At 42.5% G+C, this 22,488-nt stretch overlaps 1 protein-coding gene across 3 annotated transcripts in view; it reads right to left on the reverse strand.

Moving 5' to 3' along the window:
- Positions 1-22,488, reverse strand: part of nop14 (NOP14 nucleolar protein homolog (yeast)) — a 76,453-nt gene that overhangs the window by 41,631 nt on the left and 12,334 nt on the right. For all 3 annotated transcript variants that reach the window (XM_073047932.1, XM_073047931.1, XM_073047930.1), the window contains exons 2-6: positions 22,051-22,241; positions 12,577-12,711; positions 9,102-9,243; positions 7,457-7,599; positions 3,047-3,175 (exon numbers count right to left, since the gene is read on the reverse strand). In XM_073047932.1, coding sequence (XP_072904033.1) covers positions 3,047-3,175; positions 7,457-7,599; positions 9,102-9,243; positions 12,577-12,711; positions 22,051-22,230 — 729 coding nt within the window. In that variant the 5' untranslated portion in view covers positions 22,231-22,241. The remainder of the gene's footprint in view (positions 1-3,046; positions 3,176-7,456; positions 7,600-9,101; positions 9,244-12,576; positions 12,712-22,050; positions 22,242-22,488) is intronic.

The following is a 22,488-nucleotide window of genomic DNA, read 5'->3' on the forward strand; positions in this document are numbered from 1 at the left end:
GAAAAAATATAATAATAGAAGGAAGACCCAAAAATTAAAAGAACATTTTTCAAAGCATTAGTCATAAAGTAATGCAGCACAGAGCGAGGCCCTTCATACTAATTTGTTCACGTGAGCCTAATTGTCTTCCTGAGCTATGCCTACTGGCCCGAATTTGGCCCATAACTCTTTAAACCTTTCCTATCCACAAACCTGTCCAAATATGTTTAAAACATTGTAACTGCAGCCACCTCTACCACTTCCTCTGGTAGCTCGTTCCACAACGTTCCACATATCCACCAGCTTCTCTTTGGAAAAAGTTGCCCTTCAGACCCTTTGTAAATCTTTCTCTTCTCACCTTGAAGTTATGTCTCTAGTTTTATATACCTGTTCCTGCAAAGACCGTACATCATATCTATGCCCTTTATGATTTTAAATAGCTGATCAGCCTCTTTCACACCAGGGAAAACTGTCGCAGCCTACCCGTCTCCTTGTCACTCACGCTCTCCATTCCTGGCTTCAGTGACTGAGTTCACTGCACGTTCAGATCAACTACTATATACTGCTGCTTATTCTTTATGCAAGTGCCCCGTCCACCCCTCTTCATCTCCCCTTCTCACAATAACCCACTGATTTTACTTCTCCACTAACATAGAAGAACACTGTACAGGCCCTTTGGTGCGTAATTCTGTGCTGATCTTACAAACCCCATTTCCAGAAAAGTTGGGATATTTTCCAAATTGCAATAAAAACAAAAATCTGTGATATGTTAATTCACGTGAACCTTTATTTAACTGACAAAAGTACAAAGAAAAGATTTTCAATAGTTTTACTGACCAACTTAATTGTATTTTGTAAATATACACAAATTTAGAATTTGATGGCTGCAACACACTCAACAAAAGTTGGGACAGAGGCATGTTTACCATTGTGTTACATCACCTTTCCTTTTAATAACACTTTTTAATCATTTTGGAACTGAGGATACGAATTGTAGTAGATTTGCAATTGGAAATTTTGTCCATTCTTGCTTGATATAAGACTTCAGCTGCTCAACAGTCCGTGGTCTCCATTGTCTGATTCTCCTCTTCATGATGCGCCATACATTTTCAATAGGAGATAGATCTGGACTGGCAGCAGGCCAGTCAAGCACACGCACTCTGTGTCCACAAAGCCACGCTGTTGTAGCCCGTGCAGAATGTGGTCTGGCATTGTCCTGCTGAAATAAGCATGGACGTCCCGGGAAGAGACGTCGCCTTGATGGCAACATATGTCTCTCTAAAATCCTAATATATGCCTCAGAGTCAATGGTACCTTCACATACATGCAACTCACCCATGCCATGGGCACTGATGCACCCCCATACCATCACAGATGCTGGCTTTTGCACCTTTCGCTGATGACAATCAGGATGGTCATTTTCATCTTTGGCACGGAGAACTCAATGCCTGTTTTTTCCGAAAACTAGCTGAAATGTCGACTCATCAGACCACAGCACACGGTTCCACGGTCTGTCAGTCCATCTGAGATGAGCTCGGGCCCAGAGAACTCGCCGGCGTTTCTGCATTGAGTTGATGTATGGCTTCCTCCTTGCGTAATACAGTTTCAAGTTGCATTTCTGGATGCAGCGACGGGCTGTGTTAAGTGACAATGGTTTTCCGAAGCACTCCCGAGCCCAGGTGGCTATAATTGTCACAGTAGCATGACGGTTTCTTAGGCAGTGCCGCCTGAGGGCTCCAAGATATGCGCATTCAACAGTGGTTTCCGACCTTGCCCTTTATGCACTGAGATGTCTCGGAATTCTCTGAATCTTTTCACAACATTATGTACCGTAGATGTTGAAAGACCTAAATTCTCTGCAATCTTGCGTTGGGAAATGTTCCTTTTGAACTGACTAACAATTCTCTCACAAATTTTGGCACAAAGGGGTGAGCAACGACCCATCCTTGCTTGTAAAGACTGAGCCTTTGATGGATGCTACTTTTATACCCAGTCATGATACATCATCTGCTACCAATTAGCCTGCTTAATGTGGAGTCTTCCAAACCGGTGTTACTTGAATATTCTGTGCACTTTCCAATCTTATTTTAACTCTGTCCCAACTTTTGTTGAGTGTGTTGCAGCCATCAAATTCTAAATTTGTGTATATTTACAAAATACAATTAAGTTGGTCAATAAAACTATTGAAAATCTTTTCTTTGTACTTTTGTCAGTTAAATAAAGGTTCACATGAATTAACATATCACAGATTTTCGTTTTTATTCCATTTTGGAAAATATCCCAATTTTTCTGGAAATGGGGTTTGTATAACCTACTCCGAGATCAATCTACCCCTTCCATTCCACATAGCTCTCCATTTTTCTATAATCCATGGGCCAATCTAAGAGTTTTGTAAATGCCTCTGATGTATCTGCCATTCCCGTAATCCTTGGCAGAGCATTCCATGCACCCACCACTCTTGTGTAAAAAAAAACGACCTCTAACATCCCCCCTGTACTTCCTCCAATCACCTTAAAATGATCCCCTTCGTATTAGCCATTTCTGCCCTGGGAAAAAGTCTCTGGCTAACAAGATGATAAGATGCCTCTTGTCATCTTGTACACTTCTATCAAGTCACCTCTCGTTCTCCTTCGCTTTAAAGGAAAAAGCCTAGGCAGCATGTTGACAAGTCTCCTCTGCACCCACTCTAAAGCCTCTACATTCTTCCTATAATGAAACAACCAGAACTGAATACAATCTTCCAAATATGGTCTAAACCAGAGTTTTGTAGAGCTCTAACATTACCTTGTGGCTCCTGAACTCAAACATCTCCATACTGTTACAGCATTTAACTCAGATGAATTAATTTTTTAAAAATTGTGAATCCTCGGCAAGTGAGGCTGCGCCTAGATAAGCAGATTCAGGATAAAGATCTCCCATCAATAATAAAGTAAGAAAGGACTAAGAGAAATGGAAGAGAAGCAAATGAATGGGGGATGTGGTATCCACATTCTCTTCCTTTCCCCTGTATCCAAGTAATCAGCTTAAATTGATGGCAGGAATGGCTGAGGTCCCCAGAATCACTCACCTTGGGCTTTTCCTCCACTGGCTCAATTTTAGGACCTTTTTGAGCCAACAGAGAATGGATCTCCTTCCAGTCTTTGTCCAGTTTCTCAGTTAGCTCCTGCGCCTTGTCCCGCTGCACTTGCCGCTCGTGCTGCTCAAATAAGAACAAGCTTTCATAAACAAGGATAGCTTTAGAAGGGAGTTGAATGCAAAATAGGAATACGAACAAGGCATTACTGAGGCTTCTGCCAGAGATGTGCTTACAGCTTTTATCTCCTTATCCCTAACCCAATATTTGAAGGCATAAACAGAATAGATTTGCAGATAATGTTTCCATTAAAGATTAACTTTATTTGTCACATATACATGTACAGTGAAAGGCATTGTTTTTGTTTTAACAACCAACACAGCCTGAGGGTGCACGGCATGCAGCCATAAGTGTTGGCAACATAACACACCCACAACTTATTAACCCATACACCTCTTGGAACGTGGGAGTAAACTGGAGCACCCAGATAAAACCAACACAGTCACGGGGTGAATGTACAAACTCCTTGCAGACAACGTCAGGACCCTAACCATCCGATCAGTGGTGCTGTAAAGTGTGACGCTAACTACTATGCTACCGTGCCACCCTTTAGTGGGAGAGTCTAGGACCAGAGGGCACAGCCTCAGAATAGGCCACAGATAAGGAGCAATTTCTTTAGCCAAAGACTAGTGAATGTTTAGAATTCATTGTCACAGACTGCTGTGGAGGCCAAGTGATTATGCCTATTTAAAGCAGAGGTTGATAGGTTCTTGATTTGTAAGGGCGTCTGTCGAAGGTTTAGGGGAGAAGGCAGGAGAATGGGTTTGAGAAGGACAGTAAATCAGCCATGATTGTATGGCTGAGTAGACTCAATTGGTGAATGATCTAATTCTGCTCCAGTGTCTTATCATCTTATTCAAGGGAAGATATCCTTGCATTGGAGGCAATTGAGGGAAGGTTCACAAGGTTAATTCCTTGGATGAATTGGCTGCCTTGGGATGAAAGGTTTGGGGAGGTTGTTCCTACACTCAGTGGAGATTATTTTTTTTTTTTGGGAAAATGAGAGGTTGGGAATAGATGCGATTCTGAGGGAATTTGGTACAGCAGCTACTGGGGAAATACTTACCCGGTAGGGGAATTCTTGATCTAAAGAAAAGCTCAGAATGAGTTTTTAGCCAAGCAGTAAATTGGGATTTAGAGGGATATGGACCAAACCTGGGCAAATAGGAAAAGCTTGGGAACTGCACAAGTCAGCAAGGATGAGTTGGGCCAAATTGTACTACTCTAGGAGGAGGAATTTCAAAGTGATGTGTACCTTCAGAATTCTCCAAATGAACTGTGGAGGTGGAGGCACTGAATACAGTAAAGGCTGTAAGGGGAATTCAAGGGACTGGTAGGAAAGTGCAGTTAAGGCCAATATTAGATCAACCATGATCTTACCAAATGGTTATGCAGGCTGTAAGGTCCTTTGGCTTTCTCCTGCCCCTACTTTTGTTCTTAAAAATAAAACAGTCAAGCCCTTCAATTGTACTTTTTTTTTAACACAGCATTGCCTTAGTCAGCGTCATACAATATGGAAAGACCTTCAACCCATTAATCCATGTCAACCAAGATTCCCCTGTAAATTAATCCCATTTGCCTGCAAGTGGCTCAAATCCCCTTAAATGTTTCCTTTCCAAGTATCCATCCGAAACCTTTTAAATATTTTTAATCCTCTGGCAGCTCATTCCATATACTGACCACCTTCTGGGTGAAAAGAAGACGTACACAACGCTGAAAGAACTCAGCAGGCCAGGCAACATCCGTGAGAAAAGAGTAGCCAAAGTTTCGGGCCGAGATCCTTCATCAGGCCCGAAACGTTGGCTACTCTTTTCTCACGGATGCTGCCTGGTCTGCTGAGTTCTTCCAGCATTGTGTACGTATTCTTTGATCCACAGCATCTGCAGTTGAATTTTTGTGTTCTGGGTGAAAACATTGTTCCCAAGGTTGTTATTAAATCTCTCCCCTCTTACCTTAAACCTGCCCCCTCTAGCTCTTGATTCCCCAACCCTGAGTAAAAGACTGTGTATAGGCTCGATTTATACACTCCTAAAAAGATCATTCCTCAATCTCATAGGCTCCAAAAAAATGTCCCAACTGGCTCAACCTCTCTCCATAATTCAATATGGAATTTAAAACAATACGTGCCCAGCACAATAAATTGAAATAATCAACTACTTAAGAAATTAAACTTCTCTTATCTTACACTGATTTACAATGAAAGTTTTCATTCATCAATTGTTCATGTTGATAGTTCAAGGACAAGACAGGAAGGTTGAAACAGCCGATATTCACAACTCTAATGGTGACATGTATGAGGGAGTTCAGAGTCTTGGACCAAAACATGGACTGTTTATTAAATCAGGGGATTGCTTCATCGGATACCTCCACTCCATCTGCCATAAAGCAGAACTTCCCTGTGGCCAAACACTCTAAATGCAATTCCTATTCCGAGGTGTCGGTCCATGGCTTCCTCGTGTGCCAGGATGAGGCCGGCCTCAGGGTGGAGGAGCAGCTCCTTATATTCCGTCTGGGTTGCCTCTAGACTGATGGCACGAACACCTGCACTTTACAAATGGAACCTTTGCTATCAACATTATTCTTAAAGATGTATGGTACATTTTAAATTCTGCTTTTGAGATCCTAATAGCTGGGATGAGTTATGACACCCCAGAGCTTCACTTGAACTCTGCCATGGACAGTCCCAAGCTCAGCTGTGATAGGAGAAGGGTTGGGCGTGGGGCTAGCAATCCCATCCCATAAAAATCCAAAGTTACAGAAACACCGACACTCCACTGACCTCATTCCTGAGAGAGGAAGGATCTTTGAAGATGGGCTTCACCTGGGGACAATTTGGAAGGCAGGCCCAGGAGAGAGGGCTCTAGTGAGCCTCTGTCGGCAGCCTATGCCCCAGTAGGGGTGATGGGCTTAATGAAGGAGCTTCTATTGGTTGCTGGAAATGCATTCACACTCCAGGACTTGAATTCTTCTCCTCCCAAAGTTTTATCCTCAGTGTGTCCAAAGGTGTGGAGTCTTGAAGCCAATAAATACATTTACCTAATGATTATCTTTTCTCTTTTTTTAAAATAAAAGATACACTACGTTCTACCAGCATTGTCACCCCTCCTTCTGCCCCACTGCTGAAACCCACCAAACTTGTTATTTCCACCTCCCTTATATTGGATTTGTTAATATTTCCACATTAACTGTCCTTATTCACATCCTTACCCTTGATTTTCAATGTGAAGGACAGAGGGGTTAAAAGCCTTCATCCGGCATATATAGTGTTTACTCTGTGAGCTTCATGCGAACAAGGAAATTCCTTGCACCCTGATGATTCAGACAATAAACCAATCTCAATCTAATCTGTTCAAACATGTAGCAAGTCCAGTCCATCCACTGCCTCTGCACAAGCAACATCTTAAATTTATCAGTCACAGAGCACCATAGCACAGAAACAGGCCCTTTGGCCCATCTAGTCCCTGCCAAACTGCTATTCTAACCAGTCCCATTGACCCATAACTGGGGCCCTCCATACCCCTCCCATCCATGTATCTATCCAAACTTCTCTTAAACGTTGCAATCAAACCCACATCCATCACTTCCTCTGGCAGTTTGTTCCACACTTGCATCACCCCCAAGTGAAGTTCCTCAAGTACTTCCAGTTCTAGTCTCACCTAACCTCAGCAGAAAAAGCGTGCTTGCTATACCCCTCATAATTCTGTATACTTCTGATATCCATATCGTCATGCCTTTACTGATCTAAACTCTGAAACCCCATAACCATCAGTGATGCCAGCCCTTCGTTGCTTCAGTACTCTGAATACTTGCTGCCGCCACCCGGATTTTCTCACAGGTCCTGCTCTCTCTCCTGTTAAGATGCCCCTTAAAACCAAGGTCACATCATTTCAATATCTCCTTGTGTCACTTGATGTCAGATTTTGTCAAGACATCTTGGTACATTCGGTATGAATGTCGCTAAACCGCCTCTACTGCGTCACTTATTCACTGTCACTCCGGACTCTCCATCTAACACCGCAACTTGCATGCCCTTAACCTTTGTTCCAATTCTGCTTCACCTTCAAAGCCACTGGTGTTCATGTATCTCCTGAAGGCCACCTCCTTTGTAGTTTAATCCCCAGTAAACTTTTATAGTCTCCAGTGCCCCATGAAGCTCTCTGAGGCATCCTATTATGTGAAGTTAGCATGAGAGGAAGCGAGTGTTCTAACATTAAACATCACCAATATTCACAACCCACAGCTACAGGCAAAGTTCACGTGGCTAAAGGCAGATGGTGTGGTAGATTGAACTGCTGCGTTACAATTCCCCACTCTATCCTATCCCCAGTGTCCTGCAAAGTGTACCTTCTCCTTTTTGGATTTAATGATAAGTTCTTCAATGAACTCTCTCCGGGATTTGGGCTTCTGCTCCTCTTCATCACCTTTAGAAGATGCTTTCTTCTGTAACAAGCCACCACCTCCAAAGTGCGCAGCAGCCGTGAACTCCGCTGTGGGCAGTGAGAGAACAAGTTACTCAGGAATCAGCGAATCCTTTACTGAAACAAAACCTACTGGCGCCTGGAGTTACTGTTCTTAATTTTTGTAATCTTGGTAATATTCAAGTTAGGTAGATAAATCAGTGTAAAGATCCTTCCAAATTTGCTGAGAGAGGATTAAAATTGCAAAGGTATTAAATCTAATCTTCCAGCCCTGGCCAACATAACTACAGATATCAGTCCACTCTAAGGGAAAGAAGCGAAGACGGAGTTTATAGGCCAGTTAGCTGAGGCTTCATAAGGCGTTGGTCAGACCATACTTGTGCGTCTCTTAACTGAGGATGTGCTGGTATTGGAGAACATCCAAAGGAAGTTACGAGAATAATTACAGGAAAGAAAGTGTTAACTTATGAAGAGAGTTTGATGGCTCTGGGTCTGTATTCGCTGGAGTTTAGAAGAACAAGGGAGGATTTCATTGAAAGGCCAAGGTACAGTGGACATGAAAAGGAAGTTTCCTATAGTGGGGGAATCCTGTTTCCTATAGTGGGGGAATCCAGGACCAGAGGGCACAGCCTCAGAATAGAAGGACGTCCCTTTAGATTAGAGATAAGAAGGAATTTCTTTAGCTAGAGGGTGGTGAATCTGTGGAATTCAGTGCCGAAGATGACCATGGAGGCCAAGTCACTGAGTATATTTAAAGTGAAGGTTGATAGTTTGATTAGTAAGGCTGTCAAAAGTTATGGAGAAAAGCAGGAGAACAGAGTTGAGAGGGATAATAAATCAGTCATGATGGAATTGTGGAGCGGACTTGACAGACCAAATGACTTAATTCTGCTCTCATGTTTTACCTTTACTCAATAGGTAAGGGGAAAGATTTATTAGAATCCAAGGGCAGTATAGATCATAGATCCAAAGTTCAAAGCAAAATTTATTATCAAAATATGTACATGTTACCATTGAGATCCATTTTCTTGCAGGCATCCGTAGGAAAATAAAACACCACAGAAATGATGAAAAACTACACATAAATAAAGACTGACAGGCAACAGTGTGCAAATGAAAAAAGACACTGAGAGCGAGGGTTGTAAAGAGTCCTTCAATGTAAGTCTGCTGTAGGTTGTAGAATCAGATCAGAGTTTAGGTGAGTGAAATTATCCACATTAGTTCAGGAGCCTGATGGCTGGAGGATAGGAACTGCTCCTGAATCCAGTGGCATGGGGCCTAAAGCTCCTGTACTTCCTGCCCAGTGGTAGTAACGAGAAGAGGGCATGGCCTGGATGGTGGGGGTCAATGATGATGGATGCTGTCTTCTTGTGGCATTGCTCCACACAAGTGTGCTCAGTGGCAGAAAGGGCTTTTTTGTCTCTGATGGACAACCACTTTCCACCATTTTCAGCAGGCTTTTATATATTATAGGAGAGGGTAAATTGTGATACTTTCCTCAGGATTTCTTTACCAAAGTGCTTTTCAAAGCAGTGTAACTGATCAGCATTCGCGCCAGTTCCCATACTCACCAGAGAGTTTGCCTTTTTCTTCCGTGTCACTGTCACTGTCTGGTCTGTCATTGAAGGTCTCGATGTCTGCCAAAGACTGCCCATAATGGGTCAGGTCCTCATCCTCGTTCAGGTTGTAGATGCTCTTCTTCGTGTGGAGGCGCTAAAACAATATCAATGATGATTAGGAATCTAAATGGGACTGAAGTGCAATCCACTTAGGATAGGTAAGTTAACAAAGGGTGAATAAAGAAAGAAATATATCATCTCAATCACAAATCTTTGCTGATGATTGTGCAATCGTGGCGATTGGCCTTTCAGGCCTAACAAGCCACGCCATCCAATTACACCCACATGACCAATTAACCTACTAACCCGTGTGTTTTTGGAATGTGAGTGGAAACCAGAGCATCTGAAGAAAATCCACACAATCACAGGGAGAAAGCACAAACTCTTTACAGACAGCAGAGGGAAATGAACCCGGGTCGCCTGCCCTGCAAGTCATTATGCTAACCACTACGTTACTGTGCCGCCCCTTTACAGTGAAATGTGTTGTGTGCATCAATGACAACACAGTCTGAGGATGTGCTGGGAGCATCCTACAAGCGTTGCCATTCATCCCATGCAACATAGCATGCCCACACTTATTAGTCCTTATCCATACGCGTGTCTTTGTAATGTGAAGCACCCAGAGGAAACCCATGAAGTCATAGGAAGGACATATAAACCTCTCACAGATAACATCAGAATTGAACTCCAAACTCTGTCACATCGATCAAGTTGTAATAGCGGCGTGCTAACCACTACGCTACCATGGTGCCCTAACATCTGCAACGGACTGAAATTATTTAGCGAACATTTAACAGAAAGGTTTCATTTTCCCTTGTGGAATGAGTGGGAATGAAATCAGAATCAGAATCGCAAAACATTTTGCAGTCGCTGGAAGTCCTAAGCAACACACACAAAATGCTGGAGGAACTCAGCAGGTCAGGCAGCATCTATGGAAATGAATACTCGACGTTTCAGGCCGAGACTCCTTCAACAAGACTGGAAAGGGAGAAGAAGGCGGAATAAGGTGATGGGTGGAGGGTAAGGAGCACCACTGGTAATGGACAAGGTGAAACCAGATGAGAGGTTAGGTGGGGGTGGGGGGAATGAAATGAGAAGCTGGGAGGAGATAGATGAAAGAGGTATAGGGTGAAGAATTAATGGTTAACTCAGAAACGAAAACGAATCAAAAGAAGCTTGTAAGATAAATATGAAATATTTCTGAAAATTTGGTGCCTTATTTACAAAAGATAGGATTAAATATATAGATGCTCCAAAGATAAAATTACTGGTTATTTGGGGAAAGTAAGAAATATATATACTAAAGCTATTATGAAGTCCATGGAGCATGTGGGGATCTTCCGATATGCAGGGATTCTTTCTTTCTTTCTTTTTTCTTCTCTTTTTTTCTCTTCTATAGGGATATGCTAGGGGGGAGGGGTTAAGGGGAGGGGGGAAGGGTTGATAATTTTTTTCTAAAAAAAGCTTGTAAAGCTGCAAGGAATTGGTTTATTATTGGCACATGAACCGAGAAACATTGAAAAGTTTGTCTTGCATAGTTGTCAATAGATCAGATCATGATCATTGAGGTAGAACACAGTAAATAATACAATGCAGAATGAAATGCAACAGCTACAGAGCAGGTAGACAAAAAGGTGCAAGATCCTAACAAGGCAGATTGAGAGCTGAAGAGTCCATTTTATACAAAGGAGGGTGAGGGAAGGGGATACCTCTGATCAGGAGAAATCAGAGGGACCCTGGGGATAAGCTGTAAACAGATCATTTGCTCAGTGAGTGAATGGGAGCAGCCAGAGTGAGAGTGTAGGCAAAAGGATTCACCTCCTGTGCCCCTGGTCACGTGTTTCCACTGTACATCGCATCTGGCTTTACAAACTTATACCTCAACAACAGCAGCCACCATCACACTTCCCAATGTACAGTGGTTCTCTCCTTTGATAAACTGTGTAAAAACTATCCTGGACCCGGAGTGTCTCCCCGAGGAAGTAAGACTATTATGCATGACAATCCTACAGAATGGTTACAAGGTGAAAAACCAGGAAACCTAACAATGGGGAGGCACCCGTCTCTACCGTCTGTCTTCCCCATATTTCCACGGTTTTTGGAAGGATCACCAGGATCATGAAGAAATACTGGATAAATACCACCGTAAGGAAGCTCAAATCACAGCTTACGTGGGTCAAAGAATACCTGGGACTCAGGTCGGCTGGCGTTTACAGGAATCCCTGTGAATGCACAGCAACGTAAATTGGCCAAACATGGTGTAAACAAACATCAAGGAGCACAGGAGGTGTATCTGTTTGGGTTACCCAGGGAAATCGGCAGTAGCAGAACACTACATTCACAATGGCCATAGGACTGACTTCAACAGCATAAAACCACTGTGCCACGCCAATGGCTTTTGGGACTAGATGGAAAAGGAAGCCATTGAAATAAAACTAGAGGAAAAGAATTTTAACAAAGATGAAGGTCTCACTCTAAGTAAGAACTGGAATTCTTCTATAAACAAGGTGGGAAAGCAGAAACCTGACTGAATGAGGTCCAACCAATCAGGAGGGAAAATAAAACGATTTCACTACTTTAACAAGTTAGGAATTACAAAGAATCTGAAGGTATCGACAATGTTACAATGAAAATGAAGATTTGGAGGATGCAATCATCTAAAGCAATGTATGAAGGTTGTCCATTATCTGCTCTAGGTGTCTGTGCTGAATTTATTTAGTCAATCAAAAGAACGTGGCAGATAAATTCCTCCATTGATAATTATTAGGAACTAATACAATTTTATAGCACTGCAGTAGCAATAGTTGTGTTCTAAATTATTACTCAGATGGTAGTTTGTCTTTTTTTATACCTTTTAACTATTTCTATCCAACTTTGTCTAATCGAGGGTGCTGCTTAATTGGACTAAAATGTACTGGTCCAATGCCAATTAACCAGAATCCACCATACTAATTGAAATTCATTTCCTTGTGGACGTTCACAGCAAATGTAAAGAAACACAATATAATCAATGAAAAACCACACACAAAAAGATGGACAACCAACCAATGTTCAAAAACAAAAATTAAAATAAAACAAATAATAAAAATAAATAAACTGAATAGAGAATATGAGATGATGAGTCCTTGAAAGTGAGTCCATAGGTTGAGGGAACAGTTCGGTGTTGGGGTAAGTGATGTTATCCCTTCTAGTTCAAGAGTCTAATGGTTGAGGGGTAATAACTGTTTCTGAACCCAGTGATGTGTGCCCTGAGGCTCCTGTTCCTCCTTCCTGATGTCAGCTACGAGAACAGTGTGGACCTAAAGTTACAAGTCTTCCAATGATAAGCTGCAAACCAGGCTCAGGAGAGCTGAGTACTCAGTGAAGAAATACCTCCACCATTCAGATTGGGACCACTTTCACTAAACCGTTTCATTTTCTTTTTTACCTGCCGCTCCAGAGAGAATCTCTTTGCCATCTTCTCATCTTCTGTTAACTCCGTATCATATTCACCAAATCTTTTGTCTATAAATGTATTGGTCTTCCCCTGGCTCTGGTACTCTTTCAGCAGAGTCTCTGTACGCTGGAAAATGAGAATAATAAATGCAACATTAAGTGTTACCAGTAAAAACAGACAGCCCAATGTTCAGCTATTTATTGACATCTAGCTTGAATAAACCCAAATCTCTTTTAGCCATTTTTTTTCCAAACAAAATAAATCTCTTTGATACGGCACCCAGTATTTTTTGATTCACTGGGAGTCAGTTATAAGTGACAAGATGCAGAACAAACTTAGATTTTGAAAGACAAAAATTATGGCACAAAATCTGTTAGTGCAAATGTTTGTTACGTTACCTTTCTCAGATGGCATACAGGAGTGAGTCAGATCAGCTGGTTGAGTGGTGTCACAACAACCTTGTACTCAACGTCAGCAAAACCAAGGAATTGATTAAGGACTGCAGGAAGGGAAACACACACACACCAATCTTCATTGAGGGTCAGCAGTGGAAAGGGTGAACAAATAGCAGAGGAGTTGCGTGGCCTCAGTTAGAGTGAGTGCTAGGTCTCAACCTGCAGTGTTGCCTGTTTACAGCTGCCCAGGAGAGAGGCATCGGAGCCGGTGCTCTCTGTCCAATCTGAAGTCAGTGCTGCCCCCAGTGTTCACTCGTCAGCAGAAAAGCCCTTTTGCAGATTTCTACGACATTCATTGACTCAGGCTTGGACGATAAATTTTTGTATGACTATATTTTAACCAATATCTTGCATAAGCTTGCTATCTTATATTTGCCATATGTGCCTTGTGCTGTGTGTGACTGTTTGGACTGGGTTTTGTACTTTGGCCCTGGAATAATGCCATTTCGCTTGGCTGTACTGATGGATATTCATGTATGGTTGAATGACAATTAAACTTTGAAACTGAAGTTACTGAGTATCAACACCTTAGTGAATCTTTCCTGGGCCCAATGCAGTCACGGAGGTGCCTCATCAGCGACTCCACTTCAAAAAGAGTTTGAAAAGATTTGGTACATCACCAAAAAACACTTGCAAGTTTCTACAGATGTCCAGAGATGTGTCCACACATTCTGACTGGCTGCAGAATGCTCTGATAGATAGATAGATAGATAGATACTTTATTCATCCCCATGGGGAAATTCAACTTTTTTCCAATGTCCCATACACTTGTTGTAGCAAAACTAATTACATACAATACTTAACTCAGTAAAAAAATATGATATGCATCTAAATCACTATCTCAAAAAGCATTAATAATAGCTTTTAAAAAGTTCTTAAGTCCTGGCGGTAGAATTGTAAAGCCTAATGGCATTGGGGAGTATTGACCTCTTCATCCTGTCTGAGGAGCATTGCATCGATAGTAACCTGTCGCTGAAACTGCTTCTCTGTCTCTGGATGGTGCTATGTAGAGGATGTTCAGAGTTATCCATAATTGACCGTAGCCTACTCAGCACCCTTCGCTCAGCTACCGATGTTAAACTCTCCAGTACTTTGCCCACGACAGAGCCCGCCTTCCTTACCAGCTTATTAAGACGTGAGGCGTCCCTCTTCTTAATGCTTCCTCCCCAACACGCCACCACAAAGAAGAGGGCACTCTCCACAACTGACCTATAGAACATCTTCAGCATCTCACTACAGACATTGAATGACGCCAACCTTCTTAGGAAGTACAGTCGACTCTGTGCCTTCCTGCACAAGGCATCTGTGTTGGTATGGATGGATCGCTGCACAGGATCACAAGAGACTGCTGCATCACAGACACAACCCTCCCCAATATCAGGGTCATCTCCACAAGAGGCAATGCCTCAAGAAAGCAGCATCCTTCACTATTCACCATCTGTGATATTCCCTCTTCACATTAGACAGACATACTTTATTGATCCCGAGGGAAATTGGGTTTCATTACAGCCGCACCAACCAAGAATAGTGAAGAAATATAGCAATATAAAACCATAAATAATTAAATAATAATAAGTTAATCATGCCAAGTGGAAATAAGTCCAGGACCAGCCTATTGGCTCAGGGTGTCTGACTCTCCGAGGGAGGAGTTGTAAAGTTTGATGGCCACAGGCAGGAATGACTTCCTATGATGCTCAGTGTTGCATCTCGGTGGAATGAGTCTCTGGCTGAATGTACTCCTGTGCCTAACCAGTACATTATGGAGAGGATGGGAGTCATTGTCCAAGATGGCATGCAACTTGGCCAGCATCCTCTTTTCAGACACCACCGTCAGAGAGTCCAGTTCCACCCCCACAACATCACTGGCCTTACGAATGAGTTTGTTGATTCTGTTGGTGTCTGCTACCCTCAGCCTGCTGCCCCAGCACACAACAGCAAACATGATAGCACTGGCCACCACAGACTCGTAGAACATCCTCAGCATCGTCCGGCAGATGCTGAGATTACTACCTGGAGCCTGAAGATCCACACTCAACGATTTAAGAACAGCTCTTTCCTCTACACCACCAGCTTTCTGAATGGTCCATGAATATGATCTCAGCATTCAAAATTTGCTAGCAACTCTCAATCTTCACGTTTACTTACTTACACAATAAGAGCACGCACAATCTACCAGCAAGTTCTGGCCTGCCACCTTTCTGTTTAGTGGAGAGTTGTAGAACGCACACCATCATTTAAAAGAAAAAAAACACACCAAAGGAAGTAAATACGGTAGACATTTAACTAAATGATCCTCATCAAGAAGTTTCCTCATTTTCTGTGAAAGACCCTAATATTCAGAGAAACTCCAGAACCAATGTCCTGTCTGGCATCTGCTGCTGACAGTCAGAGACACAGTGCAGCACCGAACACTCCTACTTGTTACAAACACAAGTAATGTAAATTTCAAATAACATACATATAAGACCATAAGGCATAGAAACAGAATTAGGCCATTCAGCCCATTGAGTCTGCTCCACCATTGCATCATGGCTGATCCCAGATCCCACCCAATCCCTTACACCTGTCTTCTCACCATATCCTTTGATGCCCTGACCAATCAGCAAACGATCAACTTCCATCTTAAATATGCCCACAGACTTAGCCTCCATTGCAGATTGTGACAGAGCATTCCACAGATCCACTACTCTCTGGCTAAAAAAGTTCCTCCGTACCTCCGTTTTAAAAGGTCACCCCTCAATTTTGAGGCTGTGCCCACTAGTTCTGGATGCCAACATCCTCTCCACATCCGCCCTATCTGGTCCTTTCAACATTCGGTAGGTTTCAATGAGATTCCCACACATTCTTCTAAATTCCAGTGAGTACAGGCCCAAAGCTGCCAAAAACTCCTCATATGTTAACTCCTTCATTTCCTGAAACAACCTCGTGAACCTCCTCTGGACTCTCTCCAATTATAACACATCCTTTCTGAGATATGGGGCCCAAAACTGTTGGCAATAGTCTAAGCACAGCCTGACTAGAGTCTTACAAAGCCTCAGCATTATCTCCTTGCTTTTATATTCTGTTCCCCTTGAAATAAATGCCAACATTGCATTTGCCTTCTTTACCACAGACTCATCCTGTAAATTCTGGGAGTCCTGCACAAGGACTCCTAAGTCTCTCTGCACCTCTGATGTTTGAACATTCTCCCCATTTAGATAATAGTCCAAAATGTATTACCATTAGTTTCCCAACACTGTATTCCATCTGCCACTCTTTTGCCCATTCTTCCAATCTGTGTAAATCCTGTTGAAATTGTGTTACCCACCCCTCAGCACTACCTACCTCTCCACTTAGCTTCATATCATCTGCAAACTTTGACACAAAACCATCAATTCCATTATCCAAATCATTGATAAATGATGTGATAAGTAGTGGTCCCAATACTGACCCCTGAGGAACACCAGTAATCATCAGCAGCCAACCAGAAAAGGCCCCTTTTCTTCCCACTTGCTGCCTCCTGCCTGTCAGCCATTCCTCTGTCCATGCCAGTATCTTTCTTGTGATGACAGGATTTTTTCTTGTTAAGCAAAAGCCTCATGTGTGTCACCTTATCAAATGCCTTTTGAAAATCCAAGTAAATGACATCCACTGCCTCTCCTTTGTCCACCCTGCTTGTTACTTCCTCGAAGAACTCTAACAGATTTGTCAGGCAAGAGTTCCCTTCACAGAAACCATGCTGACTTCTACCTACTTTATCATTAGTCTCCAAGTACCCTGAAATGTCATCCTTAATAATGGACTCCGACACTTTCCTAGCCACTGAGGTTAGGCTAACTGGCCTATAATTTCCTTTCTTTTGCCTTCCTCCCTTCTTGAAGAGTGGAGTGACATTTGCAATTTTCCAGTCCTCCGGGACCTTGCCGGAATCAAGTGATTCTTGAAAGATCATGACCGATGCATCCGTTATCTCTTCAGCAACCTCTCTCAGGACTCTGGGATATAGTCCACCTGGCCCAGGTGACTTATCCACATAAGATCTTTGATTTGCCCAGCACTTCTTCCTTTGTAATAGCAATGTCACTCACTCCAGCTCCCTGACACTCACGGATTTCTGGCACACTGTTAGTGTTGTCCACAGTAAGGACAGATGCAAAGTACACATTAAGTTAATCTGCCATTTCTTTGTCCCCCATTATTAACTCACCAGCATCATTTTCCAGTGGTCCAATATCAAGTCCCAGCTCCCTTTTACTCTCTATATAACTGAAAAAAACTTTTTGTACCCTGCTTTATATTATTGACTAGTTTGCCCTTATATTTCATCTTTTCCCTTCTTATAGCCTTTTTAGCTGCCTTTTGTTAGGTTTTAATAGCTTCCCAATCATTCAAATTCTGACTCACTTTTGCTACCTTGTATGCTCTTGCCTTGGCTTTTATGCAGTCCTTCACTTTACTTGTCAGCCACGGTTGCCGACCCGCCATGTGAGAATTTCTTCCTCTGTGGGACATATCTACCCCGTGCCTTGTGAACTATTCCCAAAAACTTCAGCCACCTCTGCTCTGCTGTCATCCCCGCCACTTTCCTCCTCTAATCCACCTGGGCAAGCTCCTCTCTCATGCTTCCATAATTCCCTTTATTCCATTGTGATACTGATACACGTGACATATGCTTCTCCCTCTCAAATTACAGTATAAATTCAATCATATTATGATCACTGCCTCCTAAGGGTTCATTTACATTAAACTCCCTAATAAGATCTGGGTTATTACACAACACCCAATCTAACACAACCTTTCCCCTAGTAGGCTCAAGCACAAGCTGCTCTAAAAACCAACACGTAGGCATTCAACAAATTCCCTCTCTTGCGATCTGACACCAACCTGATTTTCCCAATCCCTTTGCATATCGAAGTCCCCCATTACAATTGTGTCATTACCTTTATTACATGCCTTTTCCAGCTCCCCTTGCAATCTCAACCCCACATCTTGGCTACTATTTGGAGGCCTATATATGATTCCCCTAGTGGTTTTTTTTTATCCTTGCAGTTTCTTAATTCCACCCACAAAAATTCAATATTCTCTGACCCTATGTCACCTCTTTCTAAAGATGTAATTCCATCTCTTACCAACAGAGCAACACCACCGCCTATGTCTTCCTGCCTGTCCTTTCAATACAAAGTATATCCTTTGATGTTAAGTTCCCAACTATGGCCTTCTTTCAGCCACGACTCAGTGATGCCCACAACGTCACACCGTCCAATCTCTAATTGCACCACGAGTTCATCCACCTTATTCTGAATGCTATGTGCATTTAAATACAGCACCTTCAGTCCTGTAGTCTTCACCATTTTGTATTTTGCCTCTGTGGTACAATTTAACTCTTGCTCTGTCTGCATTTGTACCCAATCATCAGCTTGTCCCTTCCTTACATTCATGTTACATCCATCATCTGCTTGTAAACCTGCTGGCTGATCCTCAGCTCTATCGTACTGGTTCCCACCCCCTGCCATATTAGTTTAAACCACTCCCAAGAGCTCGAGTAAACCTGCCCTTGAGCTTCATTTTCTCTTCCAGGCACTTACAGGAAAATAAAGAAATACAATAGAATTAGTGAAAAACTACACATAAATAAAGACAAACAGCTAACGTGCAAAGGAAGACAAACTGCAAATTAAAAAATACATATAGAATTCCTGAAAGTGAGTCTGCAGGTTGTGGAACCAGTTCAGTGTTGAGGTGGGTGAAGTTATCCACATTAGTCCAGGAGTCTGATGGATGTAGGGGATACCTGTTCCTGAACCCGGAACAGGTATTCCCCTACAACAGACTGAAGGCTCCTCTACCTCCTGCCCAATGGTAATCCACAAAAACTGAAAAGCTATAGTGTACAGCTGAGGATTTGCAGTCAACCGACCCCTGACCAGGAGATAGAGTGTTGGTTAATTAACTAACTCTGACTTCATTCCTGTAAGGAAATCCAACTGTAAACTGAAACATGGGAATAGCACAGTGGGTTTGATCAGACAAGGCGGAATATCCCAGGCTACCTTTAGGAGAACAGGGAGGAGGGCATAGGAAGTGTCCTGTAACGATGGACAAGAGCATTCGCATCCAGCTCTCTAATATGCTAACTAGCATACCACTCTGATATATCTCTTGTGACATCAGCTCAGACCGGCATTTATTGTATTCAGAGATACAGCACAGTAACATTCTCTTCCAGCCCACATCGCCCAATTAAACTCATGTCACCAACTTAGCTACTAATGCATACTTTTGAAATGTTGAGGATACCACACAGTCATGGGGAGATCGTATAAACTCTTTACAGGCAGCAGCAGAAGTTGAACCCAGGTTGCTGGCACTGTAAATGTTATGCTAACCGTCATGCCACCATACAACCTTTCACCAAAAACAGGGACTCCTCTTGCTCTGTGAGAGCAACTGCTCCATTGCTTACGGGGTATCTGTCCTGGTTAAGCTGATCATACTCTTTTGGCACTCCCACATCTGTGCAGACTTCTCCCAAACCCTACGACCTCACCAATTAATAGAAAAAGATTCTGATAGGAAATCATCTGTTTTCTTGGTGCTGAGCAGTAGGTTGGCATGGAGATTTGGTGATGGGAATAAGATCTAGTAAAAGCCAAGCATCATAGTCACGATGTTGAAACCACTACTTGGAATTAGTGTAATTTTGGCAAACGTACAAGTACAAACCCCATTTCCAGAAAAGTTGGGATATTTTCCAAAATGCAATAAAAACAAAAATCTGTGATATGTTAATTCACGTGAACCTTTATTTAACTAACAAAAGTACAAAGAAAAGATTTTCAATAGTTTTATTGACCAACTTAATTGTATTTTGTAAATATACACAAATTTAGAATTTGATGGCTGCAACACACTCAACAAAAGTTGGGACAGATTTAAAATAAGATTGAGAAGTGCACAGAATATTCAAGTAACACCGGTTTGGAAGACTCCACATTAAGCAGGCTAATTGGTAGCAGGTGAGGTATCATGACCGGGTATAAAAGTAGCATCCATCAAAGGCTCAGTCATTGCAAGTAAGAATGGGTTGTGGCTCACCCCTTTGTGCCAAAATTCGTGAGAGAATTGTTAGTCAGTTCAAAAGAAACATTTCCCAACGCAAGACTGCAGAGAATTTAGGTCTTTCAACATCTACAGTACATAATATTGTGAAAAGATTCAGAGAATTCAGAGACATCTCAGTGCGTAAAGGGCAAGGTCAGAAACCACTGTTGAATGCGCATGATCTTCGAGCCCTCAGGCGGCACTGCCTAAGAAACCGTCATGTTACTGTGACAATTATAGCCAACTGGGCTCGGGAGTACTTTGGAAAACCATTGTCACTTAACACAGTCCATCACTGCATCCAGAAATGCAACTTGAAACTGTATTACGCAAGGAGGAAGCCATACATCAACTCTATGCAGAAACGCCGGCGAGTTCTCTGGGCCCGAGCTCATCTCAGATGGACCGAAAGACTGTGGAACCGTGTGCTGTGGTCTGATGAGTCCACATTTCAGCTAGTTTTCGGAAAAAACAGGCGTCGAGTTCTCCGTGCCAAAGATGAAAACAACCATCCTGATTGTTATGAGCCGAAAGGTGGAAAAGCCAGCATTTGCGATGGTATGGGGGTGCATCAGTGCCCACGGCATGGGTGATTTGCATGTATGTGAAGGTACCATTGACTCTGAGGTGTATATTAGGATTTTAGAGAGACATATGTTGCCATCAAGGCAACGTCTCTTCCCGGGACGTCCATGCTTATTTCAGCAGGACAATGCCAGACCACATTCTGCACGGGCTACAACAGCGTGGCTTTGTAGACACAGAGTGCATGTGCTTGACTGGCCTGCTGCCAGTCCAGATCTATCTCCTATTGAAAATGTATGGTGCATCATGAAGAGGAGAATCAGACAACGGAGACCATGGACTGTTGAGCAGCTGAAGTCTCATATCAAGCAAGAATGGACAAAATTTCCAATTGCAAATCTACTACAATTAGTATCCTCAGTTCCAAAACGATTAAAAAGTGTTATTAAAAGGAAAGGTGATGTAACACAATGGTAAACATGCCTCTGTCCCAACCTTTGTTGAGTGTGTTGCAGCCATCAAATTCTAAATTTGTGTATATTTACAAAATACAATTAAGTTGGTCAGTAAAACTATTGAAAATCTTTTCTTTGTACTTTTGTCAGTTAAATAAAGGTTCACATGAATTAACATATCACAGATTTTTGTTTTTTTTGCATTTTGGAAAATGTCCCAACTTTTCTGGAAATATTAAAAAAACAAATAAGTCATGTAAAACAAAGCAAAATAGTGGGTTCATGAACCATTCAGAGATCTGATGGCAGAGGGGAAGAAGCTGTTCCTAAAACATTTAAGCCTACGACTTCAGGCTCCTGTACCTCCTCCCTGATGGTCGCAATGAGAAGGGGGAATGTCCTGGACTGTGAGGGTTCTGGAAGATGGAAGCCACCCTCTCGAGGCATCACCTTTTGAAAATGTTCTCAATGGTGGCTGAGTGTCTAGGGTGGCAGGGGTTTTTGTTTATGCTAGCTGCTTTACTGAGTCAGTGGGGAATGCAGACAGAGTCCACAGAGGGGAAGCTGGTTTCCGCGATGTGCTGAGCTATGTCCACAGCTCTCTGCAGTTTTCAGGTAGTCTCGAGCAGAGAGTCCAGATAGGATGCTTTCAACTTTATATCCATTTAAAAAAATGACGAGGTTGAGAGGCAGGTGCCAAATTTCATTAGCTTTCTGAGGAAGTAGAGGTGTGTGTGAGAGCTTCTGTGTCAACCTGGATGAGTTAGCAATTTACAAGCTGCAGGAAAACAGCAGGGAGCAGAGAACTAATAAGACAGCTCCTGCAACGAGCCTACAAATTCAATGAGTCATCATCACTACCAACACAAACCCCCCCAACCACACCTATGCTCCATAAATCAGCATTAAACTGCACAATATATATCTTGTATAAAAATATAAACTCTCACTTTTTTGATGGATTTGGATCGAGACACTCCAGGCAAACCACGATCGTGCTTTGTCTTTCGGCCAAGGATGTCGAACTTCTGTTTGTTTATCTTCACCTCAAACGGATTGGACTTGATGTCTCTTGTGGGCTTGTTCTTCCGTACTTTATCAGAAGCAGCCTTCTTCTGGGCTTTCCCCATCTTTTACAGACCTGAATAAATGGCAGAAAGAAAGAATACTTTTCAATACAAATGTTGCCTTTCATATATTACACGTCAGTGCCCAATGCAAGAAGAAACTTGGGAGCCAATACTTCTAAATATTGTGTAAAGTTATATCAAGCTTGGATAAGCTATCACAACTTTAGGTTCCCAAATTTGGTTTGGTGGGTTCCAAGATGTTTCATCAATTGGCAAACTACCTGATTCCACACTTCCATTAGATACTGAGCCTGTCAC

Source organism: Hemitrygon akajei, chromosome 6, assembly GCF_048418815.1.
Source record: "Hemitrygon akajei chromosome 6, sHemAka1.3, whole genome shotgun sequence".
Lineage (NCBI taxonomy): Eukaryota > Metazoa > Chordata > Chondrichthyes > Myliobatiformes > Dasyatidae > Hemitrygon > Hemitrygon akajei.